The sequence below is a fragment of the Pollicipes pollicipes genome, unplaced genomic scaffold (assembly GCF_011947565.3).
Source record: "Pollicipes pollicipes isolate AB1234 unplaced genomic scaffold, Ppol_2.1 Scaffold_3447;HRSCAF=4054_pilon_pilon_pilon, whole genome shotgun sequence".
Classification (NCBI taxonomy): domain Eukaryota; kingdom Metazoa; phylum Arthropoda; class Thecostraca; order Pollicipedomorpha; family Pollicipedidae; genus Pollicipes; species Pollicipes pollicipes.
In genome coordinates this window covers 32,112,338-32,130,167 of record NW_023596297.1, presented here as the reverse complement: position 1 = coordinate 32,130,167, position 17,830 = coordinate 32,112,338, and the positions used below count along the sequence as shown (strand labels likewise).

Genomic DNA, 17,830 nt, shown 5'->3' with positions numbered 1-17,830 from the left:
CCCCCCCCCCCCCAGCCAGACATAATCGTCCACGTGCAATCGGATGCGGTGTCAACTGCACTTGCGGAAACATGTCCACCAGTCCAATACACTTGCCATGTGTGACAAAAGTGCCCTTGCTAGTACCAGCACATGTCATGAACGCGAACTGAAGCATAGCATACGCGTCACATTACCTTTTGTTACTATAACTCCCGAATTAAAGAGAGTGAACGCGAAGGGTTAAAACGCGTTTGACATGAAACAAGTGAGTAAAAATAAGGTTAAAAAACCTCCTCTTATTCAATAAAGGCCTCGAACTAATATTCCCCGCCCCAAAAGCGATCGCCACACGCGCAAATGCTAATAAAGGGGCATAGAACAACAATGGGCTCGGTGTAAAAATCCAACGAATTGCAGCAGATATGGCAACCGGACGATGAGTAAGGCGCAAAATCTCAACAAGCACAATAAAACATTATCAATTAATACCACACACGTGGCCCCAGGGTTTCATTCTGAGCGCATGGGCTTGGCGGAACACAAACGTTATGCCTGATGTGGCAGATCCACAATTCGCACCAAATTTCGAGCAAGCCAGGTGCACACAACCCATTCACGAATTGACTCGGATGTTGGCAGTGGAGTGGGCAATGCCATGTTTGCTTGTACTGACAGTTTGTTACCCTTCGATGACTTCCGCCACTTACAAAATGAAGCAGGCAGTCTACTATTTCTCATCTGCACACGAAGAACACCGCGACGTGCTTACTGGCCTGTTAGTACACATGTGGCATACAACAAAGTAAATCCTACAAAGCTAACACAGATTCATTACCATCATCAACGGCGTCCACAACACGTGAAAATTCGGCTTCTTCTTCGTCCTGGTCGTGGGAACGAGGCTTGAACTAAGGACTGAGGAGTGTAAGTCCACAACGTGCCACGAAAGCAAATGAGCATCAACTTCATACAGCCTTCTTCTTTGGTTTCTTTTCTCTGACATACGCCTGGACGTAGAAGTTTCCGAACAGCACGATCATGGTGATGGCATAGAGGATGCTGTAGCCGCAGAAGCCGTGACGAAGGTAGCCCAGCGTGGCGTGCGCCAGACCCACGGCAAACTGCGCGATCTGCAGCTGCGTCATCCGCCGCTTCCACTGCAGCGGCACCGAGATCGACGACGAGGTCATTCTGGGAACAGGAACAAAATCCGGTTGCGTCAGGGCTCAGGCGCAGGGCGAGAAAGGGGAAGGGGGACCAATGAAGAGCCATCAGGTCCGTGGGCTTGCAGGCGTACTGATGGGTGCATACTGCTCAACTATATACGCTGTCATTCTACTGAGGGCAGCCACGTCTCCGGGCTCCTCCCAAGCACCACAACCATCAGGCCAGCCGGCATCCGCTGCGCGAGGCTGCTCAGCTCGGAGCACGTGCCTTCCACGCGCACCCTCCTGACTGGCCCGCGCCGGCCGCGCCGGCCGCGCCGGCCCAAGCGTACTCACCCGTAGTAGGTGTAAAGGCAGACGTGCACGAAGGCATTGACCATGACCGGGAACGAGATGGCAGGCCAGGGTGCCAGGTGGTAGAAATAGTCGGTGAGCAGCACCATGCTGGTGTGGTGGTACACGTGCAGCACGCTGATCTGGTTCGTCTTGTGGCGCAGAAGCATGAACACCTGGCCAGCGGATTGGGGCGTCACCGGGCAGCGGAACCCCGGGCGAGCAGACCGCCAAATTCGCATAAACGTGGATGTATGTGCATGTGCTTTACCTGACTGTGACCAGGTCATCAGTGCATCAATCTTAGATCCTGCAAGTTGTCCTACTCTGTCCTTTATTACAGCACTTAATGAATGACCTACTTCACGCATTCTGAGACAGATGTGCTGCTCAGCCCAATGAGTGCAATGTCTCACACACATTGTGGGAGAGATGGGAGACACGCAACTTCTCACATAGTTCTGCACCCATTATGGGGGGGGGGGGGGGGAGGCATACCCTCTGATAAACAAATCGCAACTGCCTTTTGTGTACAGTTTTGTGTGCACCAGGTAAGTCACACCCACTGTATCCAGAAGCTCAGCAATCTTCAGCAGCCAGTAGAGCAGTGATGCAGTCTCCACTCGAGGGTCACGGGCCTTGCTGAAGAACTTGTCACACTTGAACAGTGCCATGAGGAACATGCCACAGCAGATGGCATTGGCAAGTGCCATGGCATAGTTGTAGGCGCTCATCAGCTGTGGTGCACACAGAGGGTAAATATCTTGGTCTCATAAAGGCTTGACTTATGATTACAAACCATGAAGAAAAATTAAGCCAATCACACCCATATCAGTTGTACAAACCCCCACTTTTAACCTGATGCAGGTAGGTACAAGGCACATGGCATACACATTCATGGGAGCATAACACAAGTTTGTAATGTTTTATTGGATTGTATACAATGTGCTCAGTTATTCCATAAGAGTGTACTGCTGAAACAGTCCACAAACAGCAGGGCGGCTCACATATGGAACTTGCCTTGCTTAAGTGGATGGGCTTTGTATTCTGTTTCCATAATCTTGATGCAGATACAAGCAGCAAGTAAGCAACTGCAAACTTAAATGACACTGAATTGTATGTGTAAGTAGCAAATGACAGCACACTGTAGGATGTAACTGCCATTGCCTGAAATATGAGGGTGTGACATTGTCATTAGCACATCTATAAATGTCCCAGGCATCCACATACAACTAAGGGTACCTCCACAAATGTACTGGTCTTGGGCAAAACTAACGTTTCTTCTGAATGAACGCAAATATGCTCTGCCTAGCACCTATCCATCACGCTCAAGGTACTAAGGGAATCATGTAACGGCATCACACCATAACGCGAGGTTGAACTGCGATATGGATAGTTACCCACCATTTCTATCTGCTACCTTAACCAACAGTTCCAAAAGTAGCACTAAACGCTCCTCACAAAATGTTTTCTATGCTCTAAGATCGCACCCTCTCGCTCAAAATTGGACGAACTATACTCTGTAAATCGGGTCCCCACCCTCAGCCCCTCCCTGAGTCCCTGTGGTATTTTGGCGCCGGCGGTTACTTTCCGCATACATTTCCGCGTTTGATTTTTCGATCCGTCACAAGCGCACCCATCGCGCCATCTTTGTATGCATATCACTGCAAAATTGCAGTAATGTTGTTGGAGAGACGATAGTGGCAGAGTTTGTGCTGTGTCTTTTAAAGTAACGCCTTTATCCGTTTTCGCGGAAATCAACTGAAAGTAGAAAGGTAAGGAGAGCCATCTGTTATTAATAATGATATGCGAGTGTTGCATAGCTTTTCATGTCACGGCGTTAAAAAAGTGCGCAAATGTTGGGTTACTATTCAAAGAGGCGGGTGGAATAGTGATTCACTCGCATTCAATGGCGCAATTTGTGGCCACCTAACGATTAGTTTCCAGGCGGAGTTTCATATTTATCAGATATTCTGACTGAAAAGCATACATTTCATGTGCAGGCGGGCGGTGAGGTATTTACTAACCGCTTTGTCGTCAGACGGGCAGGTTGAGCACATCTCCATGCCCATCGCCCATACTAAAATTTTAGAGAACCACTCAAAAACCACGATAATTCTACCGTGCACGGTTTGCGGCAATGCATTGCCACAAATGAACACGAACACACTATTGCAATGGCACGGGGAGGAGCCCTGGCCGTGGCCAATGACGCAACACCATGATAATTGAGAGGAGGCCTGACGCAGGGCCGCAGGCGAGGGGTACAGTGGGACATGCATCTCCCCCATAAGGTGCTGATTGGAGGTCCCAGAGGTCCCGGAGTGCCGGTTGTGTGTCGCGTAATATGAAAAGAAAAATAAGAAAGCTTGTGCCATACCGAAATCCTTGGGAGCAAGGATCTGCAGCGTTGTTTTGCAGCGTGTACGACACATGCACTTTTTCACCACTCAATAAAGCATTCAGATTGATCTTATGGTACCGCGGGCCCCTGAACAACGCTTACATCGATCGCTTAAACTTTCAACAATATGCAAAGCGAAAATATTTGTCGCGCTGAGCCCAGGACGCGTACGCGGCAGAGGAAGCTGATGTAGGTCAGCTGAGTGACTCAATACTTCCATCCATCGCATATATTTGGAATAAGTCACCCAGATCCTATTGGACATGATGCAGCTCAATCCGCTCTATCCTACAGATGGGGCGGTCAGAGCACAAGTCACGGCCATTCTAATTCGAATATGCACAGAAAGCAAAATAAGACCAAGTTCAAGAACGACAGCAATGGGAAACACTTCAATATTTTTCGTTTGGGATAGAGTCACTTTCAGTAGCTTATACAAGCGTTTAAATGCTTCACTCGGCATTTCATTTTCCACGCCATTGCATACCCAACACCTTGCGGGGGTCCTCAACGGCGCTCGGTAAGGTTTCATGAATGTGTGGAAAAGGGTGATCGCCTGGCCATGAAGCTTGTCGTCTCTACACATCCGTAAAGATGATGTTAAATGCCCTGTGAAAGGATTATGTATCACAGTCACCGCAAGTCATTGACCTGCGACGAGTGACGGGTAGGAACCATGTCTTAAAATATTTCCCGTGCCATCATGAGCTTAAACGTGGAGTCAAATACCGTACCTTCTCCCTCCCTTCCAGTCCAATTGCAACGCACTGCAATGGTACGCTAGAAGGGTTTTGAATACATACAGCGTGCTTGCCACCAGTTCAACAATATCGGGCAATGTGATCAAAACCAGCCATTCTATATCGACCACCGAAGGAATAAGGATGAATCCGTGAACAAGATTAATTTATTATACAACCATCTGCCATCCCAGCCTGTAACAACACTAAGACAGCTGTATGCCAGACGTGTCGTAACCGGCAGCAGCAGCAATGAATATGTGGCAGCGTGAGCGCGGCCATCAGGAGACCCCGGCCATGTGGAGAGCAGAGCAGGAGCCAGAGATCAGAGGCAGGGCTCGGGTGCGGTGCGACATTCTCACAGCGACGCCCTCGTCTCCCAGCGATCACCGGCACTCCCAGACTACTGTCACACCAGGCTATGGGTGTAGGAACGAGGGGGGGGGGGGCCAGGGGGCCATGGCCCCCCACTTTTCAAGGTGGAGGGCCAGCATTGTTAGCTGCCCCCTCCTCACTTTTCAGATTAAGGTTGTGTTTAGCCTACTTTTCCACCACATCTGCCGATTTACCCAGTTCACCAGCCATCTTCCTCAATATGCGTCATCTTTTTCGTTTGCTTATTGGCCATCACTTATTGTCACAGCCACGGGCCGACGCCACGCGGCCTATGGAGGCTGCAACACCGGGCGTCCAGCCTGTTGTTGATATGACTTACGAGCGCGTATGTTCAAAACCATATTACATAGTTTTTTATCAGTAATCAAGTCTGACTGAGTCTTGAACATTTTAAGACGAACATGGATTAGCCATGTTAAGACAAGCTTAGGACTCATTTCATCTACGATCTACGTTCAGGATCACTCAATATCTCTGAGGAACACAGAAAAACACGGAATTGGAGCCTATGTGACAATTGTTGGACCACCTTTGGCGATCAGGAATGTTGTTGCGTCAATGAGGGTTCCTGTGCTGATCTGGGGCCAACTGCGCGGGTCAGAGGGCCTCCCGTGTCAGGGAGAGGAACGATGTGATATCTCATATACTTGCAATGGCCTCCGGATCGACCAGGTCGCTAGAATAACAGTCAGAAGACACTTTGCGATGGGACGGAGTGGCCCATCAGCCCTTGACCGGAACCGGTAATGTGCCCCTGGTGTTATACTCAAGGGACCCCTTGCCCGGTAGGAAATAAGGGATCTCATTATTGTTGCAATAGAGTGGGTTAATACGAATTAAAAAACACAAACAAGGCCATCCCATGTTTGCCGGGGAACGTTCGTTTTTCAGAATGAAGTAGTGAAAAGAATGCATCAAAATGTTTGAACATCCCGCCCGCGGCCTCGAGAGCAAGGACAGCGATGGTCTGTGTTGCAGCTTCCGTAAAACCGAACGGCGTCGGCCACTGCAAGTGTCACCAGACGGCGGGCGCCGTGTTAATTTGCATTATAGACAGACTAATAGTTACAGAAACACGGACAATAGAAAATCTACCTTTACTCTTTCAGTTCCACCACCAAAGTCCAGCACCACTTCGCGGGCTTTAAGGACCAGTCCGTTCTTATCTTCATTATAAAAACTGCACACGTGAAATATGCACCCAAACTGCCTTATAGATGTAAGATTTGATGTCCTGAAGCGTTCAAAGGTACTTCTTTCAGAAGCGTCATCATTTTCGTCCACCCGCTGGCCACGGCTATTAGCTGCTGGGGCGACAATGCACGGCCTCCGGAGACTGCAACGCCTGGCGTCGAGGTTTTTGTTGATAAGATTAGCGAGCGCGTATGTTAAAAACCACGTTATATGAATTGTATCACTGACCGATTTTGACTGAATGTTTAACATTTCTAGGCAAACATGGTTTGGCGATGTTGATATACATTGTTGACGACTCGATCTACAATCAAAATTTTCACCCTCAAATTTCGATCAAACGTATCGATCTTACAGTCTACCTTCGCGATGTTCTCAACGTCTGTAGAACGCAGATAAAACATTATGAAAAAGCTTCTGAATTCCGTCGCTTTAGAAAGAGCTCACTGAACCACTGTAAATTAAAGACACCTGTGATTTATTTCATGCGGTCGTTAAACGCCTGATTTCTATGGTTCTGTGACCTTATAAATGTAAACAGAATTGATTTCACGGTAGCTTCTGGTTTCTGTTCTAGTTACAACGCATAGATAGCGATGAAACGAAGAAAACCATATCCCTTGGTAACAGGTAAACTATATCAGGATATTTTTGGGAGGGGGGGGGGTCACCATAAGAGCGACTTTTGTCAACCCTACGTTCCTCTTAGCAAGACTCTGGGTACCCCCTGCCTACACGCAAAGGCAGATCAAGTCATCTACGTTGAGTGGCGAGCAATTAAATGTCCGTTGGGCCAATTCATACCTAAGGTAAGCAGCTTCCCGGAGCCATTTTTCTGGGTTGGTGTGGTGTGGGGGAAGATAATGCGGTAAAAAGTACTGTAGCGGGTATCTAACAAATGTGTTACATCCGAATAAGTAGCAGTGCTGATCCAGAAATGTGCAACAAAGCAGCCACACCATCATTCAGCGGTCAGGCATTCGGAGACAGCCGGGCCAGGACAGTGGCCACCGAGGGCGGACGGGAGCAGGGCTCAGATAAGGAATATATGACAAAAGGATCTTCATTCTGTGGCTTGGTTCTCGAACGAGAATCTCCAGTTGTATGACTTTTGTCACATGGTTTTGGGCAGTTTCAAGCTTCCGAATTCGTTTCCGCCTAAAATGCCGCGACAAGTCTTATCTCTTGAAAATCTGTCAGGGAAATGAAGGCGAATGCAAAATCTGTTGTACTGTGAACCATTGATTTACTTTCAAAATTCTCACCTGCCTTTGCTTAGAACATATTTTGGTATCTTCCCTGTGTATACAGATGCCTCCTCAATGACCCAAAATGCCTACCCCTCGTGGAATGTCGCGTTCTTAGGAAAAACAATGTTGACATGGACGAATAATCTTGGGAAGCTGGATAGTGTTATTTGCCGAATGACATAGATGAGTCGGATAGGCAAGAGTGTGCACCAGTGAGAAACAGCTTTAGATGCATATCTAGAATATCGGTCATTGCATTTGAATAAACAGCGATAACCTCCATCTCTACCCCCCCCCCCCCCCCCCCTGTCATCGGGCTGGCTTGTTTTCCAGAAAAAAGTTGATGAAGTACTTCCTAAGCTTGCCCCCCCCCCCCCCCACCACGCACACACTTTTTGAAATGTTCCTACGCCTATGCACCATGTGCCTCGCTTGCAAAATGTGGTTGGATCACATGCCAGACGCGATTTCACAGTAAAAGGATCAATACCTTCTTCAGATGGAAGCCCACAATGAACACGTAAGTTTCATGGTACTGTGTACATGGAACAGCATTACTCATCAGGCAAAGCGTCGTAATCAGGCAGTCTTAAAATGCTGACCTCATCCTAAAAACAGAGATGAATTACCGAAAAATAGCGTCAAATCACTGGCAATGTCGCAACACCTGTGTATGGAATATCCTGGAAGCCAAGGTACACTGAGCTGTGCATCGGAGGGCTGACACCACCGCAAAAAAGCTGCTGCCAGTAGAAGTAGGCTATTATTTTTAAGGTGTAAAACAGGGAAATATGTTTTTAATAATAATATATAACATTCACTTGCAAACGGAAATCAATTTTGTAAAAACACGCGTAAGACGTTTTCAATGCAACAAAGCTGTTGTAAATCGGCTTAAAGGCAGGATATGATTAACGAGCACAAGTGCTTGTAGGTGATATGCCGAGGCAACTGCCGTCAAAAATAGTGATAACAGCATTGTAGTGTCCCGATACGGTCTGACTACACCACCAACACGCAAAGCTTCTCATGCAGTTGTGCACCGAGTGCTAGAATGCAGATATCCATTTTCGGTGTCAGGCGCTGTATGAATGGTCACTGCAGGGCCACCACATCCCCGTTGACTGGGGAGATGAGGTGGTAGGGGATGTCGGTGGACGGTGGCTATTGCACAGCTCAGGTGAAGTATTATGACTAACCGTCTTCTTCATGACGCTAACTTTAACTTTCTGAGGCAGCTAGAAAATGAGCTCGAGCAAATCTTGGTTGTTCAAGATGACCCTGGAATGAAGAGGACTGGAGGTTTGGGAAAAACTTGCTTACAGCAGATGAGCTGTGGAGTTCGTTCCGCTCGCCTTTATCCCTAACCTTGACGACGTCTCTGTCGACGACTTCGCCTGACGCCCTCGGGCGCGGCACTGACGTCCGCTGACTGGAGGTGCCGATGGGATTTCAAGTTTTTGAAATTCCCGAAATTGTTAAAGTCGAAGCTGGAAATTGGTCTCACAGGGACAGAAATGGTTAGATTTTAGATCGCCCATAGCATTCTCTCGTGTCGCAACTTGGTATGCATCTCAGCTTTCTGAAATTTCATTGCACAGCCTATAAGAAAACGGAATTGAGCTACAAAAACATACTGGAATGTTGAATTAACAATACGAATAGCACTAGAGCTACACATGTATCTGGATGCCGTTTGATCGTACTGAACACGACAGGAAATGATGATAGGTCTTTCACTGCTGTTTGATCACATATTAAATTTCGCACTAGTTTGAGAGTGGAGGACATGATAAAAACCAAATGTGTTCTCGTATAATGGGTGGCGGATATTCTAGAAACGCCTTTAAACAGCAACTTGTTACCGCGTAAAAAGGGAAAGGGGGCACCGGGCCCATCTTTTGCTGCACACGCGGTGTGGCAGGGGCCTCCCGGGGCACGCCGCGCCATACCGCACAGTTTATCGTGTACGATCCGCAAAGCGGATGGTGTACGGCTGTACGCGGGGAGGAGCTGCATGAAATATGTTATGTGTGCAAAGACATGATATAAAAGACGCGTGTAACTGTGACTGTTATTGAAGCCTTTTTTGGGATATCTGAAGTGATTTTCGACTTATCTTAGGGTTTAGTGACACATAATGCACAACCATGCTTCCAGAGAGACAGAAAGCTCTATCCCTGTCGGTGTGGCCTCGCGGTTGTTATCCCACACGGCCCCAAACGTGGCTTCCCTCCGGTACGCAACAGACAGGCATTACCAGCACCCACTACCGTGCCCCAACTCTCAAGAACTAGTTTGCATGTGTTTGCAATTCCAACAGCCATCCTTTTTGGGCAGTGCTGACATCAATACATAATAACAACGGCGGGGCGTTGTTTGACGGCGCCACCACAGCAGGCTCACCAGCCCGACATACAGGCCGCCGAATAGCCCCCCCCCCCCCCCCTCCTGTGATAATAGCGCGTGCCAGCCGGTTGGACGGGGGTCCGTGACTTCCCCTTCCCTCCCCCACAGGCCGGTATTCGCTGATTGTGGGCGAGACGGCGTCAGGTGCTCTGTTTGTCGGTCTTGTTTGGTGCCACCCCCGCGGCGCGCGGACTGGGGCCGGCCCAAAGGCAGGCGGTGTTCTTTGGTCCTCTCCCCGTCGCCGCCTCTTTATGGCCCCTTGCTGCGCTCAGGCTCGATGACAGACGAATTAAACATGGTATTGCGCGGGGTCCCTCTGATGTTAGGGGGCTCGACCAGGGCCATGAATATGCAGGGAGGCGAAATTCAATGTCCTAGACTAGTACGGGTTTGTGAGGCGTTTGTGCAGGGCATACAAAACCGGATTTGGGCGTGCTACGTTTTTTTATATTCCACACGAACGATGCAATCAGGCAGCCCACAGATTGTTCTCACGTAGCGTGCGATACATTCTTAGGATAAGAGCTTCCCCGTTCGTCATTGTTTCGGAATGTTTGAGCGCTGCGCTTAACAAAAAGAGGACGACCAAAGAAAAGCGCAGCTACTGAAGAGATTCCAAGCATCGGTTCAAGATCTGTAAGCTGTCGCCAAAACGCGAACGCTGCAATGAGACACTGTCTTGCCATGAGATACTGAAGACGTAGCAACCCGCTTCCAAAACACGGTACCCATGAGAAACATACATAATGCTAATCAGCAGATAAATGGTGACGACGGAGAAGTGCGGTGAAAGTGCTGCACAATATTTGTTTTCCAAACTAGGGCAATCTACCACCTACCATATGCTCCTATTTCTCCAACCGCAACCAACAAAGCAACCGTTACACACCGCACATCAACTCGCGCGTGAGATAGCTGAGACCGCCCAAAAGACGCTCGCCGCCACCGCACACGAGCACAAGGCGCAGAAAAGGCCTGCTACTATTTCCTCAAACGCATCCTTTTCAGGGGCCAACGACCCTTCAGTAGTATCAATCCCTAAACTAGCTCGCGCTGTTGAGGCTTCCAGTGATGCCACCGTCGATGGCCTGTCACCCCCAGATAGCCCACCTCTTCCGCACACAAAAGGAGACGCGGCCCGGACAAAGACTCCGCGGCCGGCGACACGGGAGAAGGGTCAACTGCGCCAGATTAGCCGTCCTGTAATCGGCCGCCGCCGGCCGCAGCCCGGCTCCGGACACAAACGGGGCGGGCCTGATCCCCAGTCGGTCCCCGGCGGGATCCCGGCGGTTACCCGGTCCCGGAGTCCGGCTGGTGACCTGCCCCGGTCTCGAGGTACGGCTGGTGGCCTGCTCCAGTACTGGGGTTCGGCCGGGACCTACCCCGCTCCCGGGATACCACCGGTGAACTACGCCGGTCCTGAGGTACGGTCGAGGGCCTGCTACGGTCCTGGAGTCCGGTCGGTGACCTGCTACGGTCCCGAGGTACGGCCGGTGACCTGCCCCGGTCCGTGGGATCCCGACGGTCACGTGATCCCAGTGTTCAGTCAGTGACCTGCCCGGTTTGTAGGGTCCCGGCGGTCACCTGGTCCCGGGGTTCGGCCAGTGACCTGCTCTCGTCCCGGGGTTCAGCTGATGCCCTTCCCTGGTCCGTGGGGCCCCGGCGATCACCTGATCCCGGGGTTCGGCCGGTGACCTGCCCCGGTCTGTGGGGTCCTGACGGTCGCCTGATCCCGGGGTTGGGTCGGTGACCTGCTCCGGTTCCGGTGTTCTGCCGGTGACCTGCCCCGGCCACAGAGTTCAGCCAGTGATCTTCCCCGGTCCGCGGGGTCCCGGCGGTCACCTGGTCCCGGGGTTCTGACCTGCTTCGGTTCCGCTGACGGGTGCCATCAGCAGGGTGGCAGCATGAGAGGTCGGTCGCGGTGATCGCTGCGGGCGCCGCCGGCAGCGCCGTCTGGCGGAGCGGCGCCAACAGCCGGCAGCGGGGTCCAGGTGGCCGGTGCAGGCATCTGCCAGGTATCGTAAGGCACGAGTTACTTGAAGCGAATTTCGCAGGCCACTGCGTTTTGACGTTGTCTTTGGCGCCTGCAAGCTTTAAACGTTGATGCAAATGGGAGGGTGGATAAGAATAAGGATGGTAATACAACTATGACACAGCGTTTAAGGAACTAGTGGCCCCGAAACACGAATGGTCCTTCAGATTCCCACGCGCCTTACATAGCTTGAAGACGGAGCATTTGCGGATTTAATATGTAGAAATTATCAACGCCACAAACTAACCATCAAACCACGTTATAACACACACTTCAGCACGATTTAATTCTCGGAAGCTCTGAAGGTTTTGATCGTGTGAGTATGTCAGTTTTTCTGTCAATATGAGAGCAAGTTTTTCAAGCCGCGGCGGTCGCCGCTTTGTGTGTTAAGATCAGCCAACCAGCAATCTTGGAGTCATGCCGAACCAGACATCTCGCGGCCGGGTCGTGCCGGCGCTGTTTGGAGGACATTGCACTTTTTGTTCGTCACTAGATCGTTTCATCGGATTATTTGGACGGGGGTATGGCTCCATCCAGGCGTGAGTCGTGATCGCATTGTGCATGTTAAGTACAAGTTCGACATGAGGAAGGCGAAGCTGGAGTTACTCGTAAGGGGGAGCACAAGGTGTATTGACATAGCGACCCCGGAGACATGTGCCCCCACCCCGGCCCATTATCAAAGTTATAAGGCGCGCTGATATGTACGTAAAAATGTTGAATAAGAAAATTATGAGCATGCAAGTAAACATAGAAGGATTGGAGACGTGTGACGTTGTTTCACGGTACGCAAGAAATTGTGCGCACCTACTGCCCGCCGGTTTTCAGTGAGTTTATTTCAGTTGGGTCCCCTCTCCCCCATTATAAAATATTGCACAAACCCCTGTGTAAGCATACTCATATGCTGCTTACTATCGGGCCATGATGTGATGGGCCTGTGTGGGCATTTCGGCTGTGTTGTTACAAACGGACGGCGCGCACCGGCCACCTCAGGAGCTAGCTGTGCACGCCGTTGCATGGTGAACAGTCGGAGCTCTGGAGTTCCCCGCCTTCAGCGGACTTGGCCTAGCGGGTGGCCACGGCAGCAGACCACGGCGGTTGGAAAAGCCCTCGCGGATGGCCGCTGAGCGGTTTTAGAAGTCTTAATTTGGACTGCTCGCGGGCATGGCTATGCACAGAATTGATCAGGGTTCACGAAATGCAAAAGCAGATTTGTTTTGAATGAGCACTCAGCACAATGAGCTCAGCTGAATGAGCACTCAGCGCAACGAGCTCAACTGAATGAGCTCTCAGCACACAGCAGTCTTCGACAGACATTCCTTTAACTTTACCTGAGAGCAGATGTGGATTTGAATTATGTTGTGAATATCCTAGTCCCCCTTGTTTGCTTGGGTACCGATATTTGCTGAGCTGTTGCGGAAATGTGTCAAAGTTAAGTATCATGCAAAGGCTACCATCTTAGAATATAATTTGATGGCCATGGTTACTATGCTGGTTAAGTAAAATAAGCTTTTAATCAAGGACACAACAGTCAGAAACTCAAATTTCATCTTTATCAGCATAACGCGGCCTCAATCAGCTGAAAAACATGCATGCAAGAGATGCATGGGGAGCGCTCAGCTCGCTTCCCGTTCCCCAACGGCTTACACATATCGACCACCCTGCGTGGCAATGACTGATTAATATTGTACATCAACATATATGCCTTTCTGTCTTTTCACAATATCGTGCACTACCATCAGCTACAGCTTGTACAAAATATATTATATCACATGGCATATACACATTTGTATAATATGAAGGCCATGCTACAAAAGACGAAAAAACGTTGCCACACGTGGCCATAGTTCTTAGCGACCGGGTAAGCCACAGAACTGTACGCATCGTTTCGAGGGAATTAGACCCACAAACGTGTGCAAAACGCGCCTCAAGTGAAAATGTAACCTGTTTACATGGATAGCTGCGATAACGGGCCGTCCATGGCAGCAGCTGGCCGGGGCGACCGTTCGGGTCCCAGGGGCCGACCGCGGCACCGTATCTGCTTGCGTCCGGTCTCGCCTTATCTTATCTCGTCTCATCCTTTCGTAGACCTGCGTAACTGAAAGGGAAGTGGGAGCGCCTCATGCGTTCTGATAAGATACGTAATCGACTCCAAAACGTGAGCCCGCGGCCCGCTCCACTCTGGGCCGCTGTGAAACTCATGCTGACCAGCAACCCGCGAGTATGTAATTCAATGCACTCCGCAATTCTCAATGTTTTTCTCAATTTTAGACCTATAATTAAATGCACATCATATACGCCATCAGATTCATCTAGAAAACAATCTTGTTTGCTCAATACCAGTGGTTAGACTGAGATAGCAGTAAGAAAACACGATAATTACGAAGTTTCTATTTTTCTGTTGTGCCAAATCACATCTCAAACACTGTGATGTCAGCTTTCAACTACATACAAAACGAAAGAGGGTGGAATGCAAATTGGACCCGTTACCAAAATTCACCGGCAATATCACCGTTGCAACACATCTCATTACGCCATAGGCTAGGTCTTCTAAAATTTCCTTAACCATGATGGTTTTGCGTTGACAAAAAAGAAAAAAATACTCGCTAATTGAATTGTGGGAAGTCTCCTCGGTTCTTTACACTGCACACAAACAAAATTCCTATGCAGTCTTCGGAGAGTGGAGGCTTTTTGTATGCGATATTGCCGCTGAAACTTGTCATTTCAAGTTCGCATACGTCACAGTAGGCGAACGCGTCGCTACATCAGCTTGACCATAACCCGCATTCAACAAAAAGCCAGAATTTGATGTGGTGCTAGCTATCCTAAAGTGGATATTTCATGCAACAGCATGAAACAATTTACCGTACGATAGCTCTAAAATTATCCAAATTTTGTTCTTACCACCATCCATGTTTTCCTTCAGACCGGCCGTAACCGTGCCAACCGTGTAACATACTTGCAAGGACAGCATTAACATTTTATCTCAGAATGCTGCTTGTGAGATGTTGTTAATCGTTGAGGCCAAATTTCGACGCAAAAACTTGAGAAAGCGTGAGCTGAGCTCGACTAAGACTGTATTCACATCGCTTGTTGACTGGAAAGTTTGGAACTGTATCGAATGGTTGGTTGACATATACCGAACTGGAAGTTCTGACACAGACCAGTGTGAATATATATCGAAAGAGATGACAAAAGCAACCAGAACAAAAATCCATATCAGGCATGTGTGTTGAAAATCAGTTATCGCGGTCGTAAATTACATGCTCTTGTATGTATCAAAGAAGCATAGGGGTTATTTCCCCTCAACACGCACCCGGGTGGCCGGTTGAGCACCCTTCGTTCGGGTGGCGGGTCAATTGGATCCAGTCCTGAGATCTCAGAAACTAAGAGAGCCAGAGCCACCAAATTCACTGGGTGTGTTGTGCTGTATGTGACAAAGAGAGCTAGGGACACCAATTAAAAGGATGCGTTGGCCTATATGTGAGATCACCTGTGTTAGGATTTCAGGTTCCTAGGTTATGAACTTCGGGTCAAATAACATCGAGCAATGTCAAACTTTAGACTAGTGTCCAAAGCCTAGATACCGGCTCCAGTAAAATGTTACTAGTACTCATTTAAGGTCAATGATCTTGCTTGACCTTTCACAGGTTATGGTGACTAAAATCATACAAGACTGATCTGAGCTTTGCATTTAAATAAGCGTCAAAGTTTACGCTAGACAGTATGTTCTTAAAACCAAAATGTTGACCCGGTTTATTTTAGATCAGTGACCAACTCTGACCTTAAGTAAGTCCATGGAATGTATATATATATATATATATATATATATATATATATATATATATATATATAATGCGATTCCTGCTATCATTAAATCTCAAGTGCACACCAGAAACTACGTTATACAGCAAGCTATAGAGAAATAAAGCAGGTCTTTATATATTAGTCTGACCTTCGTTCCTGCTCCTACGTCAATTAAATTTGTTCATCCAATTGTGTGTCCTAAGAGTCTCGATCAAAAATGTATGGCTTCGTCTAACACTCCGTTATTGCATCAGATTGAACGATTCTCTAGACATTGTTTTCGCTGAGTCCATGGGTTGACTGACCTGCCGTAGGTCAGCGATATTACAAGATACATCTGAATTTGTGATACCAAACGATTGGCTATTCAGTTGTCTACAGCTATGAAAAATGTGACGCGGCTGAACTGTACCGTTCGGAAACCATTCCGAAAAAAATTTCGGGGAGCGGGAGATCAAACTGACCCCCTCCCCAAGCGCGTGTTAATATGGGGGAACGTGACTCGTGTCGTCACGCTCCTTTGATAGCGCGCCAGCGACTGCATTGGTCATATCAGCGCTCAGGGGCCAGCGCAACCGGGATTCGAACACGGGCTATCACGTGGGAGTCGAAGGCGCCAACCACCCGGCTATTACACCCCCCAAGGCATAACTTAATTCTGCACTCTCGTTACCAAGATTTCGGCAACTGTTACGCCAATACGCCATAATTACGACATCGCGGAAATGTCTGAGTTGGTTGTTTGGAACGTTCTATAGCGATAATTTTGCTGAGATAATTTTGATGACGTTGCCAAAAGATTTGTCTTGCTTTCCATATCGAAGGCAGTCGTACGTTTTTGGGGCAAGGCAACATAAAAGCCATGTGAAGTTAAATCAGATCAGACCAAGGGGTTGTTTTATATTTCCAATGATCTCATATATGGATGTGAGTCAAATTCCTGGCGCACAAAATAATCATCAATAAGTAATAAACTCCGCTTTTCGTGAAGAAGTACCAAAGCTGACAGAAGTTCGCAATTGGAACCAAATACGGCATTCAAAGTTGTGATATCATCATATGATGTTGTGTGATGATGTGACATCAGATCATATCAGGTCACGCAGTTCAACCACCTGAGGCAGCCTGCGCATATCTGCGATGCTACATCATTAGCAAATGCGCAAAAATCAGGTGCTGAAGGTGATCATCGGTTGAGAAGTTGCAGTGGTATAGCAAAAACACTTTTTCCAAAAAGCCATCTGCCATCCGCTACAGCTTTATCGACCACTGTGAGCCGGTTGGGTGGCCCCTATGTTGAACCCTTTCCCAAACATCTGTAGAAGAATGGTGTGTGGCCGTTTTCGGACGAATGCCAGAATGGTCCGCATTACGTGTGGGTGAATATGTCCCACGTCAGTACAGATCGTCGCATTCCGAGAACACGGGTCTGTGAACGTACACAGCTTCCGCTTCACATGGTTTGACGGCGCCATTATTACAGCGGAATCACACCGATATGCAGAGCACGGGGGATCCCTCCTGTGATAATGACGCACACATGTTCGATCATCAAGGGAGCCACGACGTCTGACACGTCCCGCGCGCGTGTGCCAGCGTCAGGTGCTCTGTGCGGCGGTCTCGCTTGGTGGCACCATCCATGCGGTGTGCGGGCTGGGCTGACTAGACGGGGAGCCGGAAGGGTCGTCCTGACCTATCTCACGAGCGATGATCAGACCCTGATAGTTAATAAATTCTCTGGAAAAAATATAGCGACGATGAAGAAACTTGGGAACAGAAGTAATGCAGTGAGCTCTTCTTGCCATGTGCTTTGTGCAACTGAAAACAAGGACGCATTTTTCACAGCAAAACACGCCAACGGTTGCGTGCCGACTTTCTCGCATGACTGACATTAGATAAATGCTGACTGAGGGCGGGGTGACAGCCGTGACACTTCGGCGTGCGGTGGTCGTTACCGACGAGCCACCTCGTGCCGACGAGTCAGACAAAGACGGCGGCCGCGCCGTATGGGGAGGTCCGGAAACCCCGGCTGACGGAGGGGGGCAGCTGGTGAGCGCCAGGGGGCGGGACCATGGCAGACCGAGTCCGGCCAGGGGTGGCGCCGAAGGACACCCGTGCCG

At 49.1% G+C, this 17,830-nt stretch overlaps 1 protein-coding gene across 2 annotated transcripts; it reads right to left on the bottom strand.

Annotated features, from left to right (window-relative positions):
• Positions 1 to 16: 16 nt before the first annotated feature.
• Positions 17 to 3,040, bottom strand: LOC119092004 (elongation of very long chain fatty acids protein 4). 2 transcript variants are annotated; one of them, XM_037214957.1, is made up of 5 exons: positions 3,021 to 3,040; positions 2,502 to 2,648; positions 2,048 to 2,218; positions 1,485 to 1,657; positions 17 to 1,173 (listed from the first exon to the last, which is right to left on the bottom strand). In XM_037214957.1, the coding sequence occupies exons 2-5, from the start codon at positions 2,643 to 2,645 to the stop codon at positions 948 to 950; spliced, it is 714 nt and encodes a 237-aa protein (XP_037070852.1). In that variant the 5' UTR covers positions 2,646 to 2,648; positions 3,021 to 3,040; the 3' UTR covers positions 17 to 947. The 2 variants fall into 2 exon arrangements, with proteins under 2 accessions (XP_037070852.1, XP_037070851.1); XM_037214956.1 differs by lacking the exon at positions 3,021 to 3,040 and adding an exon at positions 2,886 to 3,014.
• Positions 3,041 to 17,830: the final 14,790 nt, after the last annotated feature.

What these genes read in the sequence shown, in the direction of transcription:
- LOC119092004 (XM_037214956.1), bottom strand. An exon ending in AGCCCATCCACTTAAGCAAG is followed by an intron (nt 2,219 to 2,501) that starts GCAAGTTCCATA and finishes TGTGCACCACAG; the next exon opens with CTGATGAGCGCCTACAACTA. An exon ending in TTGCTGAGCTTCTGGATACA is followed by an intron (nt 1,658 to 2,047) that starts GTGGGTGTGACT and finishes TCCGCTGGCCAG; the next exon opens with GTGTTCATGCTTCTGCGCCA.